General features: G+C 54.0%; 4 protein-coding genes and 2 gene segments (V, D, J or C); all 6 read left to right on the forward strand.

The window, feature by feature from the left end:
• The first annotated feature begins 1,921 nt into the window (after positions 1-1,921).
• LOC128797316 (Ig lambda chain V-1 region-like) lies at positions 1,922-2,459 on the forward strand. The segment is given in 2 exon segments: positions 1,922-1,964; positions 2,099-2,459. Coding segments are annotated over 2 exon segments (351 nt in total).
• Positions 2,460-2,777: 318 nt separating this feature from the next.
• Positions 2,778-11,015, forward strand: LOC128797278 (uncharacterized). The gene is given in 4 exon segments (XM_053959666.1): positions 2,778-2,805; positions 3,109-3,516; positions 3,965-5,484; positions 10,965-11,015. Coding segments are annotated over 3 exon segments (972 nt in total). The 3' UTR covers positions 4,501-5,484; positions 10,965-11,015.
• Positions 7,309-11,832, forward strand: LOC128797279 (uncharacterized). The gene is made up of 5 exons (XM_053959667.1): positions 7,309-7,658; positions 8,840-8,962; positions 9,052-9,137; positions 10,915-11,017; positions 11,622-11,832. The coding sequence occupies exons 1-5, from the start codon at positions 7,339-7,341 to the stop codon at positions 11,830-11,832; spliced, it is 843 nt and encodes a 280-aa protein (XP_053815642.1). The 5' UTR covers positions 7,309-7,338.
• LOC128797315 (Ig lambda chain V-1 region-like) lies at positions 11,833-12,940 on the forward strand. The segment is given in 2 exon segments: positions 11,833-12,030; positions 12,393-12,940. Coding segments are annotated over 2 exon segments (345 nt in total).
• On the forward strand, positions 12,940-14,762 carry LOC128797280 (uncharacterized). The gene is made up of 4 exons (XM_053959668.1): positions 12,940-13,019; positions 13,152-13,446; positions 14,040-14,092; positions 14,505-14,762. The coding sequence occupies exons 1-4, from the start codon at positions 12,984-12,986 to the stop codon at positions 14,760-14,762; spliced, it is 642 nt and encodes a 213-aa protein (XP_053815643.1). The 5' UTR covers positions 12,940-12,983.
• Positions 14,763-17,891: 3,129 nt separating this feature from the next.
• LOC128797317 (immunoglobulin lambda-1 light chain-like) lies at positions 17,892-23,017 on the forward strand. The gene is made up of 4 exons (XM_053959740.1): positions 17,892-17,963; positions 18,098-18,388; positions 20,904-20,945; positions 22,523-23,017. Exons 1-4 carry the CDS (start codon positions 17,918-17,920, stop codon positions 22,858-22,860), a joined length of 717 nt encoding a protein of 238 aa, XP_053815715.1. The 5' UTR covers positions 17,892-17,917; the 3' UTR covers positions 22,861-23,017.
• The last annotated feature ends 4,139 nt before the right edge of the window (positions 23,018-27,156 follow it).

Genomic DNA, 27,156 nt, shown 5'->3' on the forward strand with positions numbered 1-27,156 from the left:
GTTGTAATGAAAATGACAGATTTTCAAATTATGTACAGGGGAAATGAAAATGGCATTTTACTGTTCCTCTCATCGCCAAGCAGAGTGATGGATGTGAGGCTGGGGCAGGTTTTTGTCTCCTCTGCATGACTGTGGCTACAAATGTCCCCCCTTTTGTGTCCTAGGGCACTGAAGGGAAACCTGGGGCTGGGGATCATTGTCCTGGTCCCTACAATACTCATGGTGTGGCTTTGTCCCCCATCCCACTGCCTATTGCTACTGATGACCACATTCTCCTGCTATTGCCAGAGGTACCTCTGTGCTGGGCTGCCTTGGGGTACATTTGGCTTGGCTCTCCTACCCAGATTCACTAGTGGCTGTGGTTGCACTCATTCTCCTTTGAGTGTGGTATTCCCCATCCCCCTGCCCAGGAGATGGCCATGTTCCTGGAAGACTGGGTGAAACCTCTCTACTTCCCTCTCTTGCCCTTCTCCATAGTCCCTGGCCCAGGCAGCATCTCTGAGTCAGCCATCCTCATCGTCAGCCAGTCTGGGAGAAACCATCAAGACATCCGGGGCTAGCAGTGGCTGTGCCTGGTCCCACAAAAAGATCTCTGATGGTGCCCCTGTGATCTATAACAGCTTGAAGAGACCCTCAGTGGTGCTGGAGGACATTGAAATGGCATGGCTTCTGAAGGGAAGATCTGTGCTGGGGCTACTAGTCCCTGCCCTCAAAATGCCCTGTCCTGTGGTTGCTCAGAGGATCTGGGACAATCCCTGTCATGATCTCTGGACATTCTGGTCCCTGCCAGTCCCTGCCAGTTCTGGGCTGATGCCAACTCATCTCTGGTGCCAGCAGCTGTGCCAAAGGACACTGTGTCTGTGTGAGAGCCTCTCCCCTGTGAGCAAAGGCTGCAGTGGGCAGGGTGCCATGCAGAAACCCTGATGGCTGTGGCCAGGGCCGGAGGAATCTCTGGTGGAAGCCGTGGCAGGGGTGAGAGGCAGCAAGGGCAGAGTCCTGTTGCCGGGCTCTGCTCTCAGTTCCTGCAGTGCTCTCCCTGAGGCCCTTCTTGTCCCCACACGGTGTCAGTGTGGCTCCACTGCACAGGCAGCAGGCTCACGGGGCAGGCAGGCGGCAAAGGGGCTGTGGCCAGCCAGGTGCCAGCGAGGTTCAGAGCAGCCCCGCAGGCTCCTTTGGCGGCTGCCGCGAGCCGTGCTGTGCGCAGGAGGCAGAGGGGCAGCCCCTGGCTGGACAAGAGTGCAGGTGCTTCGTGATTGGTACAAACACCAGACCGCCTCTACCCACAGTCGCTGCAAAACTGCTGGAGACCCTCAGCTCACTTTGAATTTGGAGGAAGTGGGGGCTTGATTTTCCTTAGTGTTGTTGAGCCTGGAAGCTCCTGGTGTTGGTGTGGTTCCCATTCCCTTTCAAAGCCCTGTTTCTCTGCTCTGCATGTCTCTTGTGGCAATTCAGAGAGGCACAGGGTGGCACCCTCAGTTGAAGCAGGATGTGGTTTTCCCAGCTGATGATCAGCAACAGGGAGCACAGTGCCCTGTTGTGACCAGGAGGCACCAACCAGCCTTGGGTGCTCCAGGATAGGTGGATGTGTCCCCATGGCCAGGTGGTGGTGTCCCTGCTCTGTGCACAGAACTCCCAGTGTAGCAAGGCCATGGTCCTACTGGAACAGGCTCGGGGTAGTCTGCAGCTGATCTGAGAGTACATCAGCCATACTGGGAAAGGAGCAGGCAACCCAGAGCAATCTTTGGTGGAACAGAGGTGCCTGCAGCACGTGGTGGTAGCATTGGGACAGGACTTCCAGGGAACACTGGGTGCCACATATCCATGGAGGGCCTGTGCCTGGGCATGTAGGGGCTTAAAAGGAAGTCAAGGCCCACAAGACAGCCCGATCACTGTGAGGATATGGAGCTGGTGGGATTGTACCATGGCCTGGGCCATTCTCCTCGCAGTACTTGCCCACAGCTCAGGTGCCATGGCCAGGCTTTCTGTGCCTGAACAGGGCTTCTGGACACAGGGGCCACATGCTCTTCCATCAAGAGGTCTGTGCTCCTGGGACACTGACTGACCCCTGTCTTCTCCCCTCTCTTCTCTCCCTCTCCAGGTTCCCTGGTCCAGGCAGCACCAAGTCAGCCATCCTCACTGTCAGCCAAGGTGGGAGACACCGTCAGGATCACCTGCTCCGGGATTAGCAGCTGGGGCTATGCTGGCTGGCATCAGCAGAAGGTCCCTGGCAGTGCCCCTGTCACTGTGATCTACAACAGCAACAGCAGACCCTCGGACATCCCTTCGCGATTCTCCGGATCCAAGTCCGGCTCCACGGGCACGTTAACCATCACTGGGGTCCAAGCCGAGGACGAGGCTGTCTATTTCTGTGGTAGCATAGACAGCAGCAGTGATGCTGCACAGTGACACAGAACAATGGGGAAGCGATACAAAAGCCTCCCACCTGAGCTGTCTCTTAAAATCCCATCCCTGTGCCCATTTTCTGTAATTTGGGGAAGGGATGACCTCCCTGCAGCCCTGTCCCCGTACACTGTACCAAGGCCAATATCCCCCTGTGTTCCTCAGCTTGTGCCAAGGGCCCTGCTGGCTGCCTCCCAGCCCAGCTCCCAGCCCAGCTGTGCCAGGAGCCCCTGAACATCACCCAAGAGAGCTCAGCCTTGTGGCCCCAGCACCAAGGAGCAGGGGCCATGACATGGGCCAGGGAGCTGGGCCAAATCTTTGCCCTTAAAGACTGGGAAGGGATATTTCCCATGGGTGCTGGAGCTCTGGGGTCATGCATGAGGCTGCCAGGGCAGATCAGGGCTGGTCAGGGAATGCTCTGTTGTGTTCAAGAGAAGCTGCTGGGCTAAGGCTGCATTGGCTGTGTGTACTCAGTGCCAGCCTACTGGGCTCACTTTCAGCCTGTGCAGGAGCCCCCGAGCACCTCTGGCCCTCAGAGAAGTCCTTGACCCTGGACAACATCCCACTATGACCCCACAAGAGCAAGGAGCCTGAACCCATCCCTATCCTGTGATCTCTGAGCAGCTGGCACCTGGCTGACCTTGTCCCCCTCCTCACAGTGTTATTAATCCCTGGTGCAGATATCCTGGCCAGACTCAGTGTGACCAGCTGGGGACTTTGAGCACGGGGGTCTAATCATTGTCCCACTGCCTGGAGAGATCTGTGTTCCCAGGTCACTGACTCACCTCCTCTCCTCCCCTCTCTCCTCTCCCTCTCCAGGCTCCCTGGTCCAGGCAGCATCACTGAGTCAGCCATCCTCCATGTCAGCCAGTGTGGGAGTGACCATCAAAATCACCTGCTCTGGGAGTAGCTACAGCAACTATGCCTGGTTCCAGCAGAAGGTCCCTGGCAGTGCCCCTGTCACTGTGGTCTACTACAATGACAAGAGACCCTCGGACATCCCTTTGTGATTCTCCAGATCCACATCCGGGACCACAGCCACGTTAACCATCACCGGGGTCCAAGCCGAGGATGAGGCTGTCTATTTCTGTGGTGGCAGGGACAGCAGTGGTGCTGGTACAGTGACAAAGAGAGATTTTCAAGTGAGGTAGAGAGGAAGTAAAAATGGAGATTTTCTGTCATTCTCATGACCAAGCAGAGGGGTGGATGCGGGACTGGGGCAGGTTTTTCTCTCCTCCACATGATCCTGGCCCTGAATTTTTCTCATTTTGTGTCCTAGAGACTGGGAGGTGGCTTTGTGGCTGGTGATCATTGTTCTGCTCCCTACAAAACCTATAGTGTGGCTTTGTCTCCCACTGTTCTCTGACCTACTACAAATGACTATGTCCTCCTCTTGCTGCCTGTGTGCTGGGATACATGGGGCCAAGCTCTGCTCCCCAGTTGTGCCTGTGGCCATTTTCCATGTCTGTTCTCCTTTGACTTTTGCATTCCCCATAACCTTATCTGTGCTATTGGAACACTGACTGTCCCCTGTCCTTCTCCCCTCTCTCCTCTCCCTCTCCAGGTTCCCTGGTCCAGGCAGCAGCAGTTATTCAGCCATCCTGGATGTCAGCAAACATGCGAGCGATTGTTGGGATCACCTGCTCTGGGGCTAGCAGCGGCTGGCATGGCTGGTACCAGCAGAAGGTCCCTGGCAGTGCCCCTGTTACTGTGATCTACTACAATGACAAGAGACCCTCGGACATCCCTTCGCGATTCTCCGGATCCAGCTTTCGTTTCTCGAACACGTTAACCATCACTGGGGTCCAAGCCGAGGATGAGGCTGTCTATTTCTGTGGTGGCTGGTACAGCAGCAGTGATGCTGCTACAGTTGCACAGTGGTTTGTTGATGTGATACAAAAACCTACCACGGCAGATTTCTGTGAGGATTCCCTGCATTCCAGTATCAAGCATCAGGATAGAGCTGCCTGCCTTACTGAACCTCTTTTCCTGTCTCCTTCTCCCCTGGTCCAGGCAGTATTGCTGAGTCAGCCATCCTTGGTGTCAGCTAACCTCAGAGAAACCACAAAGATCCGTCTCTCTGGGCTTAGCAGTAGCTAGACTTATGCTGGCTGGTCCAGGCAAAGAGTACCTGGCAGTGCCTGTCACTAGAGCAACATACCCTCGAGCATCCATTTGCAATTTTCTTTGTCTGCCTTCACGGCCAAAGGAGCAGCATGGAAAGGCAGAGGCAGGTCTGGGAAGGGTGGTGTGGAGAGGTCTGTGCAGATGTGTGAGGCTGGCCAGGCTGGGCACTTGCCCTTGTGCTCCAAGGGCTTCAGGATGCAGAGCCCTTCTGCTCCATGTGGTGCTGCTGACAAGGGGGAGAGTCACTGGTGCTGAGGCAGTGCCTGCATTGAGGCTGTTGTGGCACCTCAGCACTGGTGGGGGACCATGGGCTTGGCTGGGGTGCTGCAGGTGCACAGCCCTGTGCAGAAGTCCCTGCATGGGAAGGGAGTGGCTGGAAGAGCTGATCTTTGCTAAGACTGAGGGGCCTTTGCCCACACACCTCAATCCAGCTGAGCATAGTCCTGTGGCTCCTGAGATACACCAGCTTCTAAGATACACCATCTGTGCTTGCAGCAGGACCTGTTTTTCCCAACTAAGTGCCCAAGGGAGCAGGTGGCCTGGAGTTATCTTGCTGCATTGGTGGGCAAGAAAGAGAGGAAGAAGTGGGACAGAAGCTGTCAGGAGATGTTGGGGGACACATTTCTATGGAGGGCCTGTGTCAGGTAGGCAGGCACATAAGAGGATGTTGGGTGCCACAGCACAGCCCCATCAGTGTGACATCATGAAGCTGGTGGGATCACACTGGAGCCTGGGCAGCTCCTCTCCTCGCAGTGCTCACCACAGCTCAGGTGCCATGGCCAGACTTGCTGAGTCAGGATGTGGCCTTTGGGCACAGGGACCCCATCCTGCTGCCCAGGCAGGCCTGTGCTCCTGGGACACTGACTGACCCCTGTCTTCTCCCCTCTCTTCTCTTCCTCTCCAGGTTCCCTGGTCCAGGCAGCAGTGACTCAGCAGCCATCCGAGATGAAGGCCAAGGTGGGAGACACCGTCAGGATCACCTGCTCTGGGCTTAGTAGCTACAGCTCTGATTATGCTGGCTGGTTCCAGCAGAAGGTCCCTGGCAGTGGCCCTGTCACTGTGATCTACAACAATGACAAGAGACCCTCGGACATCCCTTCGCGATTCTCCGGATCCAAGTCCGGCTCTACGGGCACGTTAACCATCACTGGGGTCCAAGCCGAGGACGAGGCTGTCTATTTCTGTGGTAACTGGGACAGCAGCAGTACTGGTAGGGGTGATGAAGCCAGTGAATAATGGAGAAGTGAGACACAGTAGCCAGTGTCAAGAGAGGAAGGTTTTGAGCCATTTTTTCTCATGGCCAAACAAAGCTGTGATAGTGGACTTGAGGCAGGTTCCTGTACCCTGCCTAAGGACGTGAATGTGCATGACAAGGAACAGGGTCATGTGGAAACTCAGGGCTCAGGAATATTTCTCTGTCTGATCTGGGGTGTCTTGACCCCCAGGGGAGTGCTGACTTTTAGCCTCATTCATGGAGAAGACTTCCAAAGCCTCAAGGTAAACTAGAAACCACAAAAGTGTGAAATAGATTGTAGAGATTGTAGAGAGTAGTGTAGTATGTCACATGGGTGAGAAATTTAGGTTTTAGGATTTTTAGTATGTTATAGATGGGTTCAAGATGGAGGATATAGGGTGTTGTCTTGAGTTCCTTTCTTCTTTCTTCTTCCTCCTTCTTCGTCTTGGGTTTAGGTGGTATCTTGTAATTGGGTAGAAAAATCTGCATTGCAGGTCTTTAGGGGTCAGTTATTGGGTTACAAAGGAAAATAATTTAGGTGTCACTTCTTAATTGAGTAGCTTAGTTTTTGATTAGACTTAAAAGGCCTTGAAACAAGAGATTGTGCTGTTTTTCCTGCATGCAGAGTCTGGTGCAGATGGCGTGCTGAAGTTTTGATAATAATAAACAGAAGCTGAAGACCGAAAAAGTCCAATGCGTCTCATGTTCCTGACACAGAATTGCTCCAGGATGGTCTCCCCTGCCAGGGGAGCCCCCAGAGAGTTGCCCAACTTGGGGCCTGCAAACTCACAGTGGCTCTTTCCCCTGTCCGCATAATAGGAATGTCACTGCCTCATCTGCAGCCCTGTTGCCATTTGCTTCAGGCTGCTCCCTCCTGCTGCTGCTGCTACTGCTGCTGAAGCTGTCTCTGCTGCATTGCCCTGGGCCAGGCTGGGGCCTGATTCTCCCATGTTTCTGTAGACATGACCAAGTCCCTTTCCCTCAGAGGGTGATGTTCTACTGCTCTGCTGCTGCCAGCTCTCCTTCTCTAATCTTCCTCTCTTGAGGAAGTGTTTGTCCCAGTGTGGCACCAGAACCATTGGGCACAGGGGACTGTCACATTGCCTGGGCAGAGCTGTGCTCCTGGGGAGAAATAACTGATCTTTCTGGTGTTACCCCTCTCCCTCTCCAGTCTCCTTGGCCTAGGCAGGATCACTGAGTCAGCCATACTCAGTGTAATTAAACATGGATGAAACCATGAAGATCACCTGCTCTGGGAGCAGCAACAACTATGGCTGGTACCAGCAGAAGGTCCCTGGCAGTGCCCCTGTCACTGTGATCTATCTTAATGATAAGAGACCCTTGGACATCCCTTCACGATTCTCTGGATCCATATCCAGCTCCACAGGCATGTTAACCATCACTGGGGTCCAAGCTGAGGATGAGGCTGTCTATTTCTTTGGTGCCTTGGACAGCAGCAGCTCTCCTGGTCAAGGTCCGTGGCACAGCCCCATCCCTGTGAGGTCATGGAACTGGTGGGATTGCACCATGGCCTGGGCCCCTCCCACTCTACAGCGCTCACCCACAGCTCAGGTGCCATGGCCAAAGTCATTGTGCCTGGAGGGCAGAGGGGCCATGTTCCCCTGCCCAGGCTGATCTGTGTTCCTGGGACATTGACTGACCCTCATTTTCTCTCCTCTCCTCCCTCTCCAGGTTCCCTGGTCCAGGCAGCACTGACTCAGCCATCCTCCCTGTCAGCCAAGGTGGGAGACACCATCAGGATCACCTGCTCTGGAGGTAGCAGCAGCAGCGACTATGGCTGGTTCCAGCAGAAGGTCCCTGGCAGTGCCCCTGTCACTGTGATCTACTACAATAACAACAGACCCTCGGACATCCCTTCACGATTCTCCGGATCCAGGTCTGGCACCACGGGCACGTTAACCATCACTGGGGTCCAAGCCGAGGATGAGGCTGTCTATTTCTGTGGTAGCTATGAAGGCAGCAGCAGCAGTGGCTATGGTGTGAGGTAACAGTGAGTAACAGAAAGTGACAGAGACTCAAAAAACAGTGGAAAGATTTTGGCCCTTCTCCCTCCTGGCAGCTCTTGGTGTAGCTGTGTCCCCCACAGCCTCTTGCTACAGATGGCCATGTCCTTCTGTGCTGCCAAAGCTGCTTCTGTGCAGCCATTTAGCAACTGGCTGGGCTCTGCTCCTCAAATGTGCCTGTGACCATGGCCATGTCTAACTGCTGGATTCCCTGTAATCTTGTCCAAGCAGATGTGTGTACCTGGGACACTGACTTAGCTCCTCCTCTCCCCTCTCTTTTCTTCCTCTTCAAGTTCTCTGGTCCAGGAAGCATCACTGAGTCAGCCATCCTTGGTGTCAGCCAAATTGGGAGAGACTCTTAAGATCAACTGTTCTGAAGGCAATCCCAACAAATACTTTGCCTGGTACCAGCAGAAGGTTCCTGGCAGTGCCGCTGTCACTGTGATGTATTTGGATAGCAGCAGACCCTCAGGCATCCTTTCGCAATTCTCTGGTTCTACCTCCAGCTCCACGGCCACGTTAACCATCACTGGGGTCCAAGCCGAGGACGAGGCTGTCTATTTCTGTGGTAGCAGGGACAGCAGCAGCTATGCTGGTGAAGTGACAAAGACAGAGGAATTAAAAGCATAGATTTGCAGTCCTTCTCATGGCCAAGCAGAGTTGTGGCTGTGGGACTGGGGAAGGTTTATGTCTCCTCTGCATTACCATGCCTATGAATACCATTTTTTGTCCCAGAGAACAGAACTTTATGGCTGGGGACCATTGTCCTTGTCCCTGCAAAACTCATATCTGTGTACCTGTGTATATCTGTGTTCCACAGCTCACTGCCTCTTGCTACTGATGACCATGTCCACCTTCATCTGCCAGAGCTGACTCTCTGCTGAGATGCCTTGGCCTGGGCTCTACTCCTCAAATACTCCTCAAACCCAGACTTTGTCTGGGTTCATTCTCCTCTGAGTGTGGTATTCCCTGTAAACCTGCTGCCCAGGCAGGTCTGTTCTCCTGGGGCACTGACTGACCCCCGTCTTCTCCCCTCTCTTCTCTCCCTCTCCAGGTTCCCTGGTCCAGGCAGCGCTGACTCAGCAGCCATCCTCGCTGTCAGCCCAATGTGGACAACACTGTCAGGATCACCTGCTCTGGGGGTAGCTATGGCAACTATGCCTGGTTCCAGCAGAAGGTCCCTGGCAATGGCCCTGTCACTGTGATCTACAGCAATAACCAGAGACCCTCGGACATCCCTTCGCGATTCTCCGGATCCTATTCCAGCTCCACAGCCACGTTAACCATCACTGGGGTCCAAGCCAAGGACGAGGCTGTCTATTTCTGTGGTGCCTGGGACAGCAGCAGTGGCAGTTGGTATGGTGATACAGAGAGAGACGTGGAAATGAGGTACAGAGGAGTTAAAAACAGAGCTTTTCTGCCCTGTCTCTCAGAGCAGAGCAGGGCTGTGGGCTTGATGCAGCTTCATGTGCCCTCTCCAATGACCATTGGCTGTGAATGGCCTCCTGCTTGCCTCATGCTGTGCACGAGGAGGCCCTGGGGCTCTGCAGTCAGTGCCTGGCTTTGCCGTGTCCTCAGCCCCACCACCTCATTCTGCTGCCAGCCACGTTCTCTTGCTCTGACAGGTCTCTTCATGGGGCCCTGGCCTTGAGCTCAGGCCTTGGGCTCTGTCTGAGGCAGTGACCCCTCTGTTCCATCAGGACATTTTGGCACAGGAGCCCTTGTCCTGCATGTCAGAGAAGGCTATCCTGGGGCACTGACTGACACCCTTCTTTTCCCCTCTCCCTGTCTATATTTCCTGACCCAGGCAGCATCTCAGAGTCAGCTGTCCAAGCTGTCAGCCAGCCTGGGAGACACTTTCAAGATCAGTAGCAGTGGCTATGCCTGGTCCCAGCAGAGGTCCCTGTCACTGTGATCTATGATAGCAGCAGGAGACCCACAGTTTTGCTGGTCCCTGCCAGTTTTGGGCTGATGCCAACTCATCTCTGGTGCCAGCAGCTGTGCCAAAGGACCCTGTGTCTGTGTGAGAGCCTCTCCCCTGTGAGCAAAGGCTGCAGTGGGCAGGGTGCCATGCAGAAACCCTGATGGCTGTGGCCAGGGCCGGAGGAATCTCTGGTGGAAGCCGTGGCAGGGGTGAGAGGCAGCAAGGGCAGAGTCCTGTTGCCGGGCTCTGCTCTCAGTTCCTGCAGTGCTCTCCCTGAGGCCCTTCTTGTCCCCACACGGTGTCAGTGTGGCTCCACTGCACAGGCAGCAGGCTCACGGGGCAGGCAGGAGGCAAAGGGGCTGTGGCCAGCCAGGTGCCAGCGAGGTTCAGAGCAGCCCCGCAGGCTCCTTTGGCGGCTGCCGCGAGCCGTGCTGTGCGCAGGAGGCAGAGGGGCAGCCCCTGGCTGGACAAGAGTGCAGGTGCTTCGTGATTGGTACAAACACCAGACCGCCTCTACCCACAGTCGCTGCAAAACTGCTGGAGACCCTCAGCTCACTTTGAATTTGAAGGAAGTTGGGGCTTGATTTTCGTTAGTGTTGTTGAGCCTGGAAGCTCCTGGTGTTGGTGTGGTTCCCATTCCCTTTCAAAGCCCTATTTCTCTGCTCTGCATTTCTCTTGTGGCAATTCAGAGAGGCACAGGGTGGCACCCTCAGTTGAAGCAGAACGTTTGCAGCGAAGCCATGGTCCTACTGGGCAGGAACAGGATCAGTGGTCTCTGGCTGATCTGAGAGCTCAGCAGTCATGCTGAGGAAGGAGCAGGCAACTCAGACCAATCTTTCTGCCTCTTGGTGGAACAGAGGTGCCTGCAGTGGGTGGAGGGAGCAGTGGCACAGGAGCTCTAGGGAACACTAGGTGCCACATATCTATGGAGAGCCTGTGCCTGAGCAAGTAGGAGCTTAAAAGTGGGTCAAGGCCTGCAGCACAGCCCCATCAATGTGGGGACATGGAGCTGGTGAGGTTACACCACAGCCTGGGCCCTTCTCCTCCTCACAGTGCTTGCCCACAACTCAGGTGCCATGGCCAGACTCACTGTGCCTGCACTGGGCCTTTGGGCACAGGGACCCCATCCTGCTGCCCAGGCAGGTCTGCGCTCCTGGAACACTGACTGACCCCTGTCTTCTCCCCTCTCCTCTCTCCCTCTCCAGGTTCCCTGGTCCAGGCAGCGCTGACCCAGCCATCTAAGGTGTCGGCCAAGGTGGGAGACACGGTCAGGATCACCTGCTCTGGTAGCAGCTACAGCTATGGCTGGTACCAGCAGTGTCCCTGTCACTGTCATCTACTACAGTGACAAGAGACCCTCGGACATCCCTTCGCGATTCTCCGGATCCTTATCCGGCTCCACGGGCACGTTAACCATCACTGGGGTCCAAGCCGAGGACGAGGCTGTCTATTTCTGTGGTAGCTATGACAGCAGCAGTGGCAGTAGCTATGGTGTGTGGTGACCATGAGTAAGAGAAAGTGACAGAGGCTCAAAATGCAGAGGAAAGATTTTGGGCCTTCTCCCTCTTGGCAGCTCTTGGTGTAGCTGTGTCCCCCACAGCCTCTTGCTACAGATGGCCATGTCCTTCTGTGCTGCCAAAGCTGCTTCTGTGCAGCCATTCACCAACTGGCTGGGCTCTGCTCCTGGAATGTGCTTGTCACCATGTCCATGTCTGTTCTGTCCATGGCTGTTGCATTCCCTGAAACCTTGTCCAGGCAGGCCTGTACTCCTGGGACACTGACTGGCTCCCCTCTTCTCCCCTCTCTTCTCTCCTCTTCCACATGCCCTGGTCCAGGCAGCACTAAGTCAGCTGCCATCCTCACTGCCAGCCAGCATAGAGGACACTGTCAGGATCTCCTGCTCTGGGGGTAGTAGCAGCTATGGCTATAGCTATGGCTGGTACCAGCAGAAGGTCCCTGGCAGTGCCCCTGTCACTGTGATCTACGATAACAACAAGAGACCCTCGGACATCCCTTCGCGATTCTCCGGCTCTGGGGGCACGTTAACCATCACTGGGGTCCAAGCCGAGGACGAGGCTGTCTATTTCTGTGGTGGCTGGGACAGCAGTGCTGGTCAGGATTGAGGTTGGCCATGGATGCTGGGGGATGCTGTTTCTGGGGAATGACTGAAGTTTGAGAACTGCAGTTTACAGCAATGGTTTTGCAGATTGATAGTGCACCAGAGGCCCTTGGCTTTAGAGATCCCTAGTGGAACCAACACCATGACAGCTGTAACTCATCATAAATCTGGTAGCTTTTCTCAGCAGTTAAAATGTGGTATGGTAAGTATCCCCTAATGAGGGAGCTGAGTGGGAGCTGGGGAAAGATGGACTAGCAGGTTCCTACCTTGTGAATGGAGTCTTAATTTCGTGGAGGAGCCATGTCCCAGACATGTAGTGGCTTAAATGCTAGACAAGGTCCACAGCACAGCCCAAAAAAAGGGTGAGGGCATGGAGCTGGTGGGATTGCACCATGGCCTGGGCCCCTCCCCTCCTCACAGTGTTCACCTACAGCTCATAGCCAGACTCACTGCACCTGGACAGGGCTTCTGCATGCAGGGCCACATCCTGCTGCTCTGGGAAAGCTGTGTTCCTGGGGTGCAGATTGATCTCTTTCTTCTCCCCTCTCTTCTCTCCCTCTCCAGGTTCCCTGGTCCAGGCAGCAGTGACCCAGCAGCCATCCAAGATGTCGGCCAAGGTGGGAGACACGGTCAGGATCACCTGCTCAGGGAGTAGCAGCAACTATTATGGCTGGTTCCAGCAGAAGGTTCCTGGCAGTGGCCCTGTCACTGTGATCTACTGGGATAACAGCAGACCCTCGGACATCCCTTCGCGATTCTCCGGTTCTACCTCCGGCTCCACGGCCACGTTAACCATCACTGGGGTCCAAGCCGAGGACGAGGCTGTCTATTTCTGTGGTGGCCAGGACAGCAGCAGTACTGCTGGTGAAGTGACAAAGACAGAGGAATTAAAAGCATAGATTTGCAGTCCTTCTCATGGCCAAGCAGAGTTGTGGCTGTGGGACTGGGGAAGGTTTATGTCTCCTCTGCATTACCATGCCTATGAATACCATTTTTTGTCCCAGAGAACAGAACTTTATGGCTGGGGACCATTGTCCTTGTCCCTGCAAAACTCGTATATATGTGTATCTTGTATATCTGTGTTCCACAGCTCACTGCCTCTTGCTACTGATGACCATGTTCACCCTCATCTGCCAGAGCTGACTCTCTGCTGAGATGCCTTGGCCTGGGCTCTACTCCTCAAATATGCTGGTGACTGTGTCTGGGTTCATTCTCCTCTGAGTGTGGCATTCCTTGTAAACCTGCTGCCCAGGCAGGTCTATTCTCCTGGGGCACTGGCTGACCTCCTCTCCTCCCCTTTCTCCTCTCCCTCTCCTGGTCCAGGCACTATCACTAAGTCAGCCATCCTCATTGTCAGCCAATGTGAGAGAGACTGTCAGGATCACCTGCTCTGGGGCTAGCAGCAACTGGTATGGCTGGTTCCAGCAGAAGGTCCCTGGCAATGCCCCTGTCACTGTGAGCTACGACAACACCAACAGACCCTCGGGCATCCCTTCGCGAGTCTCTGGATCCTTATCCGGCTCCACGGGCACGTTAACCATCACTGGGGTCCAAGCCGAGGACGAGGCTGTCTATTTCTGTGGCTATGACAGCAGTGCTGCTCAGGCTCTTGGTGATGGTGGGGTAATTTTTTCACTCCTCTTGATTGCTGAACCTTTCGCCTCTGTGGGAAAGAGTTTCAGAGCATAGGCAGTTCCTACCCTTGGTGCCTGCAGCTATTTTGGCTCTTGATTTACCAGGTCTTGTCTGCAATTCTGTCCTCATGACACATCCCATCTGGTGGCCATAGTGTGTTGAAGATGTCCTCATTGCTTTGTCATGCATTATATCCACACAAAGCTTGTAACTGCATAGGGACCCCTGCCTTGCAATCTCTGGCTGCTGGCCTGGACATGGTTCCCATTGGTCCATGGGCAGGGGTGTCTCCAACTGCCCCAGATGCCGGGTGTCCACAGCAGGCCATATCCCCAGGCTGTCTAGCCTCAGTGCCTGGGATGAGGAGTGCCCTGAGGGGCAGTGGGCAGGGAGAGGTTTCAGGCTCTGGCTACAGCAATCCCTCAGAAGTGCCCAGGGTGGGGGTTGCACCCAGAGTGTCCCACATGTGTGCCTGAAAGCAGAATTCTCCCATTACTGTTCCCCTGCCTGGGGAGGGCTGTGCTCCTGTGCCACTAACTGGCTGCCTCTTCTCCCCTCTCTCCTCTCCCTCTCCAGGCTCCCTGGTCCAGGCAGCAGCAGTGACTCAGCCATCCTCAGTGTCAGCCAAGGTGGGAGACACAGTCAGGATCACCTGCTCTGGGGGTGGCAGCTACTATGGCTGGTATCAGCAGAAGGTCCCTGGCAGTGGCCTTGTCACTGTGATCTACGAAAACAGCAAGAGACCCTCGGACATCCCTTTGTGATTCTCCGATCCCAGTCTGGCTCCTCGGCCACGTTAACCATCACTGGGGTCCAAGCCGAGGATGAGGCTGTCTATTTCTGTGGTAGTGATGACAGCAGCAGTGGTGGCTATGGTGTATAGTGACAACAAGAAGTAGGAAGTGAGAATTCCAAGGATTTCCAGACTCCAAAATGAAAGAAAATGTTTCAGCTCTCCTCCCTCTTGGCTGGCTGTGGGGTGGGTTCCTGTCACCTCTGTACAGCAATGGCTACAAATGTCCTTCTTTCACTGTCCCACAGAACTGGAGGTTCTCTTGTTCTCCACCATGTCTGAAGGTCATCGTCCTTGTCCCTACAAAGATCAGTGTGGCTTTGTCCCCCAGTCTGTCACATCTTGCTACTGATGACCATGTCCTCCTCCTGCTGCCTCTGTGCTGGGGTGCCTTGAGCTGTGTCACTGTGATCTATGGAAGCAACAGCAGACCCTCAGACATCCCTTCGCGATTCTCCGGATCCTGGTCCAGCTACACAGGCACGTTAGCCATCACTGGGGTCTAAGCCGAGGACGAGGCTGTCTATTTCTGTGGTAGCTGGGACAGCAGCAGTTCTGATGGGGATGTGTAATGGGGAAGTGAGACACAGTAGCCAGTGTCAAGAGAGGAAGGTTTTGAGCCATTTTTTCTCATGGCCAAACAAAGCTGTGATAGTGGACTTGAGGCAGGTTCCTGTACCCTGCCTAGGGACGTGAATGTCCATGACAAGGAACAGGAGATGGCTCTTTCCCCTGTCCCCATAATAGGAATGTTACTGCCTCATCCGCAGCCCTGTTGCCATTTCCTTCAGGCTGCTCCCTCCTGCTGCTGCTGCTACTGCTGCTGCTGAAGCTGTCTCTGCTGCATTGCCCTGGGCGCCAGGCTGTGGCCTGATTCCCCATATTTCTGAAGCCATGACCAGGTCCCTTTCCCTCGGAGGGTGATGTTCTACACTCTGCTGCTGCCAGCTCTCCTTCCAGAGTCATGGGTCTCTAATCTTCCTCCCTGTCTTGAGGCTGTTTGTCCCAGTGTGGCACCAGAACCATTGGGCACAGGAGGCCTATCTTACTGCCTGGGCAGGGATGTGCTCCCAGGGCAATGACTCACCCCCATATTATTGCCTTTCACCTCTCCCTCTCCAGGCTCCCTAGTCCAGTCAGTCATCCTTGGTGCCAGCAAACCTGGGACAAACTGTCTGGGCTATAGGTTCTGGGAGCAGCAATGAGTATGGCTGGTACCAGCAGAAGGTCCCTGGCAGTGCCCCTGTCACTGTGATCTACTGGAATGACAGAAGACCCTCAGATATTCCTTCACGATTCTCTGGTTTTGTGTCTGGCTCCAGACGGTCACTGGTGTTCAAGCTGAAGGCAAGGCTGTCTACTACTGTGGTAGCTTTGACAGCAGCAGTGCTGATCTCATGGTGACACTGAGCCACAGGCAAGCAAGATCTTGAGTGTCAAAAAGGCTGGTTTTGGTGCCTCATTCCACTCCACCAGGCATGAACACTTCTCCAGCTCTGGCACTTTTCCATTCCCTTCCCTGTGTGTTCCATGTCTCAGGGCTGTGACTTTTAGCATGATATGGCACTGGAGCTGGTTTCCGAACTTGTGGATGACCCATCCCTGGAAATGTTCAAGGCAAGGTTGGATGAGGCTTTGAACAACCTGGTCTAGTGAAAGGTGTCCCTGACCAAGGCAGAGGTGTTGATGGTATTTAATGTCCCTTCCAACTCAAACCATTCCATGATTCTACGACTGTGTTCCCAGTGACTGGGCCCTGATGCTGTAGAAGCCCTGACCTGGGCTCATCCTCACTGCCCAATATCCATATTGGGGCAGAGGACCCTGGGACAATGTTAGGAGCTGTAGCCTGTGGAGTTGCCCGAGAACACCTTTGCCACATACCTGTTCCACAGTCTGAGTCCTGCCCAGGGCCTGGCAGCATTGCAGCCATCCTGGCAGCTCAGGGCTGGGCACATGGGCATTTGCCAGGACACAGGAGCCCTAGATGCTCTGGCTGGGCATGGACAACTTCTGCCACAGCCTACAGCTCTCACATGGCTCTGGCTTAGCCATCCTCAGTGCCCAGGTCTCTGCAGCAAAACACCTTGATCTGCTGCAGGGGCAGCAACAATGCTTATGGCTGGTTCCAGCAAAAGGTCCCTGGCAGTGGCCCTGTCACTGTGATCTATGCTGATAACAAGAGACCCTCGGACATCCCTTCGCGATTCTCTGCATCCACATCCGGCTCCTCGAACACGTTAACCATCACTGGGGTCCAAGCCGAGGACAAGGCTGTCTATTTCTGTGGTGGTGAGGACAGCAGCAGCAGTGCTTCCACAGTGGCATGCAGCAACTGGGGAAGTGATGCAAAAACCTCCTGCTATTGCAGATATCAGACAGGAGTCTCTGCTGTGTCTGCTTGATGGCCCCACCATGGCCCTGCTCTTGCTGCCCTGCACTGAATGTGGCTGTGCCTGGTGTCTCAGCCTGACGCTCCCTTAAAGCCCCAGGTCCCTGCTTGCACTTTGGGAGGGGATATATAGCACTTGGAAACACACTCACCTCCATGGCCACATTACCCATGGCTGGGTCCAAGCAGAGGAGCAGGACAAGCAGGAGGAGGCTCTCACTCTTTTGGCTGGGACATCAGTGGTGATCAGGGCCATGGTAACTCCCAGCACGGGAAAAGGGAGACACAGGCCCACTGTTGCCGCAGTGGGGCACCCTCGGGTGCTGCCTGCAGCTGCCCAAGCACAACATGGAGCAGCATCTGTGCCTGTGTGCCAGTTTCTGCTATGGGACACATGCTGTGCTCCAGCAGGTCCCCTCTGTGGTGCTCACAGGGAGACAGCCCTGCCCTGCCCGTGCCAGCCAGGCCCCTGGTGCCCTGGGCACCTTGGGGACAGCGTAGTCAGGGACAGGGAGGGTCTGGGGGAGAGGGAATTTCCTGTGGTGCAGCCACTCTTTGTTTGGGTTGGGACTGCCAAAGACAGCCATGATCCCTGTGCTCTGAGTTGGAGCAGGACTGACCAGGAGCTGCCCCAGCTCTGGCTGCTGAGCAGCAACACACTGGGCTCATGATCAGCTAATGGGGAGGCATTGCTGGACCCCGGGGCTCAGTGCTGGCCCGCTCCCATTGTTCTGGGGTGTGAATGCCTGGGAAGAGCAAAGGTCTTGATCTTGAGTGGTGGATCTCAGCTGTCAGAAGAGCCAGAGCACAAAAGCAGGAGAGCAAGGGGGTATTTTACAGGTCTGGAACACCCATGGGAGGGAAAAATGCCCAAAATGAGTTGGGGAATGGTGGAGCTTGGCATTGTTCCAGTCCCATCACTGGGAGCTGAAGGTACTCCTGTATGCCCTTGCCACAGCACCCAGCTCTCCCTTCTCCTTAGGCACTGCAGCCACTCAGCCTGGTGTGGGGAGAGGGGAGTCAATGCTGGTGGGTTTCAGAGCTGGGGGGTGTCTCCGCTTTGTGTCTGGGGACAAGCCCTGCTGCATCTTGGGGTGGTGGAGCTGGGTGTGGAGCGGGAGGGATGTGCGGAGAGAGGCGCGGGCCGTGACTGCAGGGTCAGATTTGCATGGAGGGGATGTGTCCTGGGCGGGCGGGGGCTTAAAAGGGAGTCAGGGTCCAGGGCACAGTCCCATCATTCTGGGGACGCTGAGCTGGTGGGATTGAACCATGGCCTGGGCCCCTCTTCTCTTCGTGGTGCTCGCCCACAGCACAGGTGCCATGGCCAGACTCACTGTGCCTGCACTGGGCCTTTGGGCACAGGGACCCCATCCTGCTGCCCAGGCAGGCCTGTGCTCCTGGGACACTGACTGACCCCTGTCTTCTCCCCTCTCTTCTCTTCCTCTCCAGGTTCCCTGGTGCAGGCAGCGCTGACCCAGCCATCCAAGGTGTCGGCCAAGGTGGGAGACACGGTCAGGATCACCTGCTCTGGTAGCAGCTACAGCTATGGCTGGTACCAGCAGAAGGTCCCTGGCAGTGCCCCTGTCACTGTGATCTACTACAATGACAAGAGACACTCGGACATCCCTTCGCGATTCTCCGGATCCTTATCCGGCTCCACGGGCACGTTAACCATCACTGGGGTCCAAGCCGAGGACGAGGCTGTCTATTTCTGTGGTAGCTATGACAGCAGCAGTACTGCTGCACAGTGAGACAGAGCAGTGGGGAAGTGGTACAAAAACCTCCTGCCTCAGCTTACCCTTGGAGCCCCAAGACTGTGCTCATCCTCTGTCATTTGAGGAAGTTATGACCTCCCAGCAATGCTGCCATGGCCCAGGGTGTCCCATGTATGTGCATGCAGGCAGATTTGTCCTTACACTGTTCCCTTGACCATAGAGGGCCGTGCTCCAGGTCACTGGCTGACCCTCATCTTCATTTCTCCCTCCTCTCCCTCTCCATGTTCCCTGGTCCAGACAGTGCTCTGTCAGCTCTACTCAATGTCAGCCTTGTGAGACAAACCATCAAGGTCATCTGCTCTAGGGATGGCAGCAGCTGTGACCGGTACCAGCCCAAGTTTCCTTGGCTGTGTCCCTCTCATTAGGATCTACTACAATGACCACCAGACATCCCTTTGCGAGTCTTCAGATCCCAGCTCTGGGAGCACAGGAACCATCTCTGGTGTCCAAGCCCAGGACAAGGCTGTCTGTTAATGTGGTGATAACCAAAATGGCAGTGATGATGTTACCATGGTGAAATGGAGCAATGACAAAGGGATGCAAAGTCTTCCTGTTAGGACTCTCTGCTGTCCCTGTTTGGTAGGGCAGGTCCCTGGCACAGCCCTGCCTTTTTCTGCCCTGTGGTGAATGTGGCTGTTCTCAGTGACACAGCTCCATCCTTACAGCCCTTTCCTTGTCATTTGTGGATGAGAGCAGATAGGATAGAACTGAACAGACCATTTCAGATAGAAGAAGCCTTCAATGATCACACAGTCTAACTCTGTGGCCACTTCAGGGATGACAAAAATGTAGGGCATTGTCCAAGTGCCTGTATAACACTTGCAGGCCTGGGATATCATCCAGCTCTCTAGGAAATCTGTCCAGTGTTTGCCCACACTCTCAATAAAGAAATGCTGTGATGACCTCCTGTGCCTGCCTGTGCTCCAGAACTAAGACTCCCCTGATCTCCCTGGCTGGTGCCCAGGGCCCTGCTGATGCCTCCCAGCCCAGCTGTGCCAGGAGCTTCTGGACCATAACCACAAGGAGTACAGCCCTCTGAAAACAGAGGAGTTAAAAACGGAGCTTCTCTGCCCTCTCTCTCAGGGCAGAGCAGGGCTGTGGGCTTGATGCAGCTTCATGTGCCCTCCCCATGACCATTGGCTGTGAATGGCCTCCTGCTTGCCTCATGCTGTGCACGAGGAGGCCCTGGGGCTCTGCAGTCAGTGCCTGGCTTTGCCGTGTCCTCAGCCCCACCACCTCATTCTGCTGCCAGCCACGTCCTCTTGCTCTGACAGGTCTCTTCATGGGGCCCTGGCCTTGAGCTCAGGCCTTGGGCTCTGTCTGAGGCAGTGACCCCTCTGTTCCATCAGGACTTTTTGGCACAGGAGCCCTTGTCCTGCAGATCAGAGAGGGCTGTCCTGGGGCACCGACTGACACCCTTCTTCTCCCCTCTCCCTGTCTATATTTCCTGATCCAGGCAGCATCTCAGAGTCAGCTGTCCAAGCTGTCAGCCAACCTGGGAGACATTTCCGAGATCTCCTATTCTGGTGGCAATGCCAAAAGCTACTTCAGCAGCATCCTGCTGCATCCAGCACAGCCTCTGTCTTCCTCCATGCCTCTCTCTAAGGAGAAGAGCTGAACATTGTCCCCGTCTTGTCCTCCCACAAACCCCATTGAAGCCTGAGAAATGCTCAGAAAATGGTCATCCACATAGAGGGCAGTGGCTTAATCTAAATGCTTTGCACAGACAATTTCAGTCATGTTTTTTCTTTTTTGGATAGTTTCAGACTTTGCACAAAAGCATAAACCTTCCCAGAGGCAAAGCAAACCTCTGAAAGAGAAAGTGTCTCAAACCACAAAATCTTTGAAGTGTTACCTGTTTTACAGTGAACTATTTATAGAGTTCCTGTGACTCAGGAAATTCCCTGACTCTGCCTCTTTCTACAACCACTTGCACAAACCACGTCATTTGAAAATCTGTGGGTTCAATTTACGTTGGTGCTGTTGGCATTCAGTGGTCCAAGCTGAGCACTGAATCTGCCAATCTGTGGGATTGGCACCACACTGGGAAAACACTTTTCAAAGAAGCAGCCGAGCGTTTACAGGGAAATTTGAAATGAATTTGTTTTGGCTGAAACCCATTCTGGCTCACCCCTTCCTTGGCTATCTCAATTCTATGTAGGCATCTTCACCTCTTGCCTTTCCATATTTTTAAGGTAAATATTAATACAAATAAGTTGCCTGCAGAGACCTTCAGCTATTAGCTCCATTGTAGGTGTGGGAGCTGCACTGAAAGAGCCCAGCCAGGACCAAAACTCCACAGGTACATCTGTGCCTACATCTTCATCCTGCTGTGCCCATCAGGGCATCTCCATCCCATCACCTTCGTTCCACTGCATCCATTGGGATATTTCCAGACCATCCTCTCCATCCTCCCCCATCTATGGGGTCCAGTACTGCTCTGCCATGAGGCAGGAGGTTTTTGTATGGACCGGTGTCACGGTGTGGTGTATTCGGGGCCGGGACGATGTTGACCGTCGAAGGTGAGTCGCCAACTTCCCCTCGGCCTTTCCTTTCCCACCACGAAATTTTGACATTTCATCGATTTTTGGTGATTTGGGGTTTTTTCTCGGACTTGGCGCGGGGCTGGGGTCTGCCGCCCGTTTGGGGCCGGGCACAAAGCCCGGCGCTGGCGGCTCTGTCTCGTCCCTGCGGACTCTGGCGACTCTGTGCGCGCCACAGAGAATTGGGGAGTATTTTCTTAATCGAAAAGTCTTAAAATTTGTCCAGGAAACGTGTCTGACGTCTCAGGGGGAAGGAAACTCAAGTTTAGGTCACTAAAAGAGGTGATTTTTGTCTTTGTCAAAGAAATTTGTCAGTCTAAATTCTAAGTCCTCAATTCTTAGTCCTGAGGACTAAGTCTGTCACCCCTGGTGAGGGACAGAGGCTCTCCTGCGGGGTCCCATGGCCAGGGGTGCGGGTGCTGTGAAAGGACACCCTGTCCTCGGCTGTGAGCAGCCCACAGTCATCCTGACTTCATGTTAAAAACGTCCCTGGAATCTTAGGCAAAAGATTCCAGGGGTATCTTAAAGAGCCCATTGTCCAGGTAAGACATGTCAAAAATGGAGATTATTGCGCTGAAAATGCTGCTGGAAATGTCATTTGTCTGTCGTTGTCTGTAATTTTTAAAAGAATTTGGTGAAAAATCCCAATTTGAACCAAATTATTTGGGGCTAAGATCAAGAAAAATGTTCTTTGACCACTTCTTCATCAAAAAGTATTTAATGATTGAGTCACCCTGGTTTTCAAATTGAGATAGAGATAGAAATAGAGGTAAAGATAGAAATAGAAACACTGCACATTGGAGGAGGCAGCAGAACCGCAGCAGAACCACACCAGAAAGACCAAACCTTTTGTTTCCATCTTCCTTTGGGTGATTTTTAGTGGTAATTTTTCAGAGGCAAGAAAATGTCTGAAAGCAGAACTGGGCAGAAAACAGGATGGTTTGTCTGTGAAATTTTGGGGTTTAAAAAAAAAAAAGCCTTGTAAAAAAGGAAAGAAATGGCTTTACGGCAAAGAAATTAAGATTTAATTTTTTATATAAATAAATATCTATAATGTATATATATAAAATCTATCTAAAATAAGTCTTTTTAGATATATATGAGATACAGAAATGTATAAATATTCATGTTAAATGCATTTTATAGAATCATACGTCTATTCATATGATATGGACTACATATGTATGTATATTGTACACTCTATATATATTATGCATATTAGCTGTATATATCTATCATATGTAATACATATATGCACATATGTGTACATAGAGTGTATATAAAACATATATACAAGCATATATGAGATATATGTGTATGTGTATTGCACACACATATATGTATATATATATATGTGTATGTATGTATGTATGTATGTATGTATATATATATATATATGTATCCCAAATGCCAAATGTAAATACATTACAGTTATGAGTGATAAGCTCTGGCTGTGGGGAAAGTGGGGAATTTCTGGGTAGTGCCAGCAGGGCCGGCAGGGGCTGTGGTGGGGGACAGGGCCCTCTCTGACCCAGCACCACTCTCGTCCCTTGCAGGCCAGCCCCAGGTCGCTCCCACCGTCAACCTCTTCGCGCCATCCACCGAGGAGTTGTCAGAGGGCAAAGCCACCTTGGTGTGCCTGGTGGAGAACTTCTACCCAAAGGATGTGACGGTGGAATGGGTGGCTGACGGCAGCACCATCACCAATGGTGTGGTGACCAGCCCGGCCCAGCAGCAGAGCAACGCCCAGCAGCAGAGCAGCACCCGGTACATTGCCAGCAGTTACCTGTCGTTGACTCCCACCGAATGGCAGAGTCACAATTCTGTCTCGTGCAAGGTCAGACACGTGGCTGGAAATGTGGAGAAGACCCTGAACAGATCCGAGTGCGCCTAACCCACCCTGCCGGCCCTTTGCTGGCTCCCTCTCTCCTCTCCACTCTGGGAACAGCGGCTCCCCCCCGCCGCAGATGTCTCTGCCCATGTCCGCCTGTCCCCTGCTCCTGTCCCTCCACTGTGAGTGTCAAGCAAATAAACACCAACACTGAACTAGCGCTGGCTCAGCATCCCTGTCTCTGTGTCCTTTCAATGTGCCCGCTGCCCACTCACTGCCTGGCATCAGCCCAGTGGCAGCAGTAGGGAGGGTGGGATGGGAACACACATATGTGTACACACACGCTCATATTGCAGAGGCTCTGTGAAGATTCTGCTCAACCCTGGGGACCCCAATGAAACCCCCTGGCACTGCCAAGACCAGGGAATGAGCAGCCTGGGGCACAGCTGGTACTAAGCCCCCATGCACTCATTGAACACGTAGCCCTGGCTGTGCCATCCTCGACCCTTGCTCCTGTGCCTCTGGGTGCCAGCTGCCTTGCAGGCACATGTGGCCTCTGGTGGAGGCACAGCCACCCATGTCCCTTTGCTGCCAGGTCTGGCTCTGTCCCCCTTTCATTGTCACCCCCATACTTCCTGGAATGGGGGTCCCGGTGTAGCTGCCAGTTAAGCACAAACACCAACCTGTCCACACACCCTGTGCCACAACAACTGGGACTCCTGCCACATGCCCTGTCCCCATCCCCAGCACAGCCCTGGGGAAGTTTCCCTGCAGCCCTGCCCATGGAAGGGCTGACAGCCATTGCTATGCTGAAAGCACCAGTGCTCTGCTGTTGTCACCCCATCAGGGCAGCCAGGAGCCACTCCAGGGACAGGGGCTGGGAGCACCCAGCCACGCTGTGTGCAGTTCTGGGCAAGGTGTCCCTCACTAGCCTCTTGGGAAAGGCAGGGATGGCCCCACCACAGCCCTTCCCCCAGGCTGTGCTAGTGGAGTGCCTTGCTCCAGGCTTTGGGTAGCCACATGTCCCTGCAAGTGTCTTCTGGGAACACAGAATCATGGAACCCTAGAATGGGGTTGGGTTGGAAGGGACCTTTAAAAGTCATCCAGTCCAAGCTCCCTGGAATGAACAGGGACATCAATCAGATCAGGTTGCTCAGAGCCCCTTTCAGCCTGATCTTGAGTCTTTCCAGGGATGGGACACCCACAGCTTCCCTCAGCTACCTGTTTCAACACCTCCCCACTATCAGAGTAAAATATTTCTTAATTTTACCTAGCCTAAATTGACCCTTCTTTAGTTAAGAAACATTATCTCTTGTCCTATTGCATCAGGGCCTGCTAAAGGTCTGTCTTCACCCTTCCTATAAGCCCCCTTCAAGTACTGAAAGGCTGCTATAAGGCCTTCTCCTCTCCAGGCTGAACAGCCCCAATTCTCCTATCTTTTTCTCATAGAAGAGGTGCTCCAGTGCTCTGAGATCTTTGTGGCCTCTTCTAGACTAACTCAAATAGGTCCATGTCCTTTTTATGTTGTGGGATCCAGAGCTGGACACAGCACTGCAGATGGGGCCTCACCAGAGTGGAGTACAGGGGGAGAATCCCCTCCCTCAAACCACTGCCCTCACTGCTTTTGATGCAGCCCATATGTCTGGATTTTTGGGCTGCAGGTGCGCATTGCCAGGTCATTATCCACTGATTGCCTCAAATCCTTTGCAGCAGGACTGTTGTCAATTCCCTCGTGCCCCAGCCTGTATTGCTGTGAGAGCACAGTTTCCCTTCCCTCCTGCTTTTTGTCAGGGCATTGGCAGCAGGCTCTGACCCCACCTGAGCTGCCAAAAGACACCTCATGCTCCAAAACAACTTCACTGGCTTTAATCCTGCTTTATCCTCCTCCTCAGCTGGGCAGAGGAGGTCTTGCCATAGAACAGCCCCACGCATAGGGCAAACCCCCCTTTCCATTATCCTGCTCAGGGGGTCAGTCACAATGTCCTTTCCCATGTGCAGAGTGACAAGCTCATGGTTTTCACAGGAAATCCCAAATCCCATTGCTACAGAGCAAACCCATGTGCAGGCCAGACCCCTGGGCTGCTGCTGGCCTCAAGGAAGGAGCCAGCAGCAGGATGCTCAGCCTCCATCGGGGCCAGGGAAAAGAAGGAAAGGCAGGTGATGGAGAGATCTGTCCCACTGTGTTTCAAGATAAGCTTCTTTAACAGAGTTTCCTGAGCAGAGAGGCCCCACCATGGCAGAGGTGCAGGGCTGGCTCCTGGGGGGCTACTGGGCTATGGCAGGTGGTCCTGAAGGTGAGGGTCCCTGCAGCACGGCCACATCCGTGCATGCATCCATCCATTCCAGCTCACTGCTGGGGAATGTGAGCCCTGAGATGGCAGCAGCTCCTCCACGCTGCCACTGATCCCCTTCCTTGCTCAAGCAAGGTTGTTCCCTGGCAAACCCCTGCCTTTGGCATCTCATCCCCAGCCTTGTGGTGCTGCCAGGAGAGCTGCTGCCTGAGACTGCCAGCCAGAAATGACCCAATGACCGAGACCTGCTGCCAGGGAGGATGTTCACTTCTTTTCTGCTGCAAAGATCAAGCCTCAATAATTACCAATTCCAGCAGTTGTTGAATCACCTTAGTAGTGGTTGAGGCTGCAGTGAATGACAGGTAACACAGGGCCCCCATCCCAGCTATGCTGCCAGGTTTTACCCCAAAAAAATGCCACATTTCTGGGGAGGGGCACTGGGGGAAGGTGTAAGGGAATTCTTTCCCCAGGTCCTGAGATTCATCTTGACATTTCCTGAGTAAAGCCCATTCCTTGGTCACAGGACACCAACCCCAGCTTTCATGGGCTCAATTTGGGGCATGAGCTGGGCTCTCACTTCAGCTCAGGTCTGTGTGGGCAAGGCACAGGCACATCTCTGACTCAGGGGGCCTGAAACCTCACTAATTATTGATTAAAAGATTTTGCTAAATCTTTTCCATAAGCAACAACTGTCAAGAAAAAAGCCTGATTAATTATAGATCAGTGGCCCTGGCCCCTCCAGGGCTCCCATCCTCCCCTGCTGCCTGCAACTTGGCAAATTCCCAGCCAGAGTTTTACCCTTAACAAACCTTCTACAGGGCCAGAGAGCCTCGGCTGGGAATCACAGAGGGATGCAGGGCCTGATCCATCCCCTGGCAGGGAGGAAAGCAGTGCCTGGGAAGAGCAATCTGGATCCACTCCCGCACCACCCTCGCTGGGGGTGTGTGGTGAGCAAATGTGCTGAGCAGAACCGAAACCTCCCTCCCCTCCCCAGCTGCAGCTCCTGCTCTCACTCTGCCGGCTCCTGCACTGCAATTTTAACAGTCATTTATTTTCTCATTTTCCCAGCTTGCCAGTAATTTTAAAATGAGGGGGATCTAATTTAGTAAATGAGATGCTTCAGGAAGGCTTTAATTAGCTGCAAAGAGAAGCAGTGGATCCCATGAAGGACTGGGGCTTGGTGAGAGCTGCTTTCTCAGGCTGAGGCACCCAGGTGAGGGCTTAACAAGGCTTTCAGGGGCCACCCTGGGGGTTTGGACATCTTGGGCTTGGAGGGGTCCCACAGCTGAGAACAGAGTGAAGGATGCAGGAATGTTGGCAAAGGAATGTGAGACCATAGGAGCTCTTGCAACCCTCCCTCCTAAACCACTGCCACAAACCTCAAGCACAAAGCTCTGCTCTGGTCCCCAAATCCTCCCTGGGTCCTCTCCATGATGACCACCTCTGGCCACATTTGTGCCCCAAAAAACAGCCCTGATATGTTGGTTTTTTTTTTTTTTTTGTACATCACTGGGTGATTTCCCCAGGCCAGGCAAGCCCCAACGTCTTGTACCAGGAGAAGGTGGGGTCTCTTTTTGTGGGGACGTGGCGCGAGCAGAGAGAGTGCACCTGGAGCTGATGAAACACCTCGTCTGGAGAGGCACGGGCGGCGTGGCAGAGCAGGAGAGGAGGGGATGGGTCCCGCCTGCCCCCAGCGCAGCTGCAGCCACACAAACAGCCGCGTTCCTGGAGGCAGCAGGGCTGAAACTCGAAAGCAAAAGCAGGGTCCCAGAATAGCCCCAGCCCAGGCTGGAGGAGTGGGGCAGAGCCAGGCCCACTGGGGCAGCAGTGGGAGGATGGCACAAGTCCCCTCGCTTTGGCACTACAGCTGTGCCAAGCCCGGGTGACACCCATGGCCTCTGCCCTGCCTGAGCCAGGGGGCTGCAGCCCCTGAACACCGGGAGGGTGCTGCTGGTTCCTGCACCCCATCCTGACACACGCTCCACTCACATCGCTGTCTTCTCTGAAGGACTTGGGGAAAGGCTGTGCAGAGCCCAGATTGTGCCACGCCAGCACTGGCCCCTGTTTT

Source organism: Vidua chalybeata, chromosome 18 (assembly GCF_026979565.1).
Source record: "Vidua chalybeata isolate OUT-0048 chromosome 18, bVidCha1 merged haplotype, whole genome shotgun sequence".
Classification (NCBI taxonomy): Eukaryota; Metazoa; Chordata; class Aves; order Passeriformes; family Viduidae; genus Vidua; species Vidua chalybeata.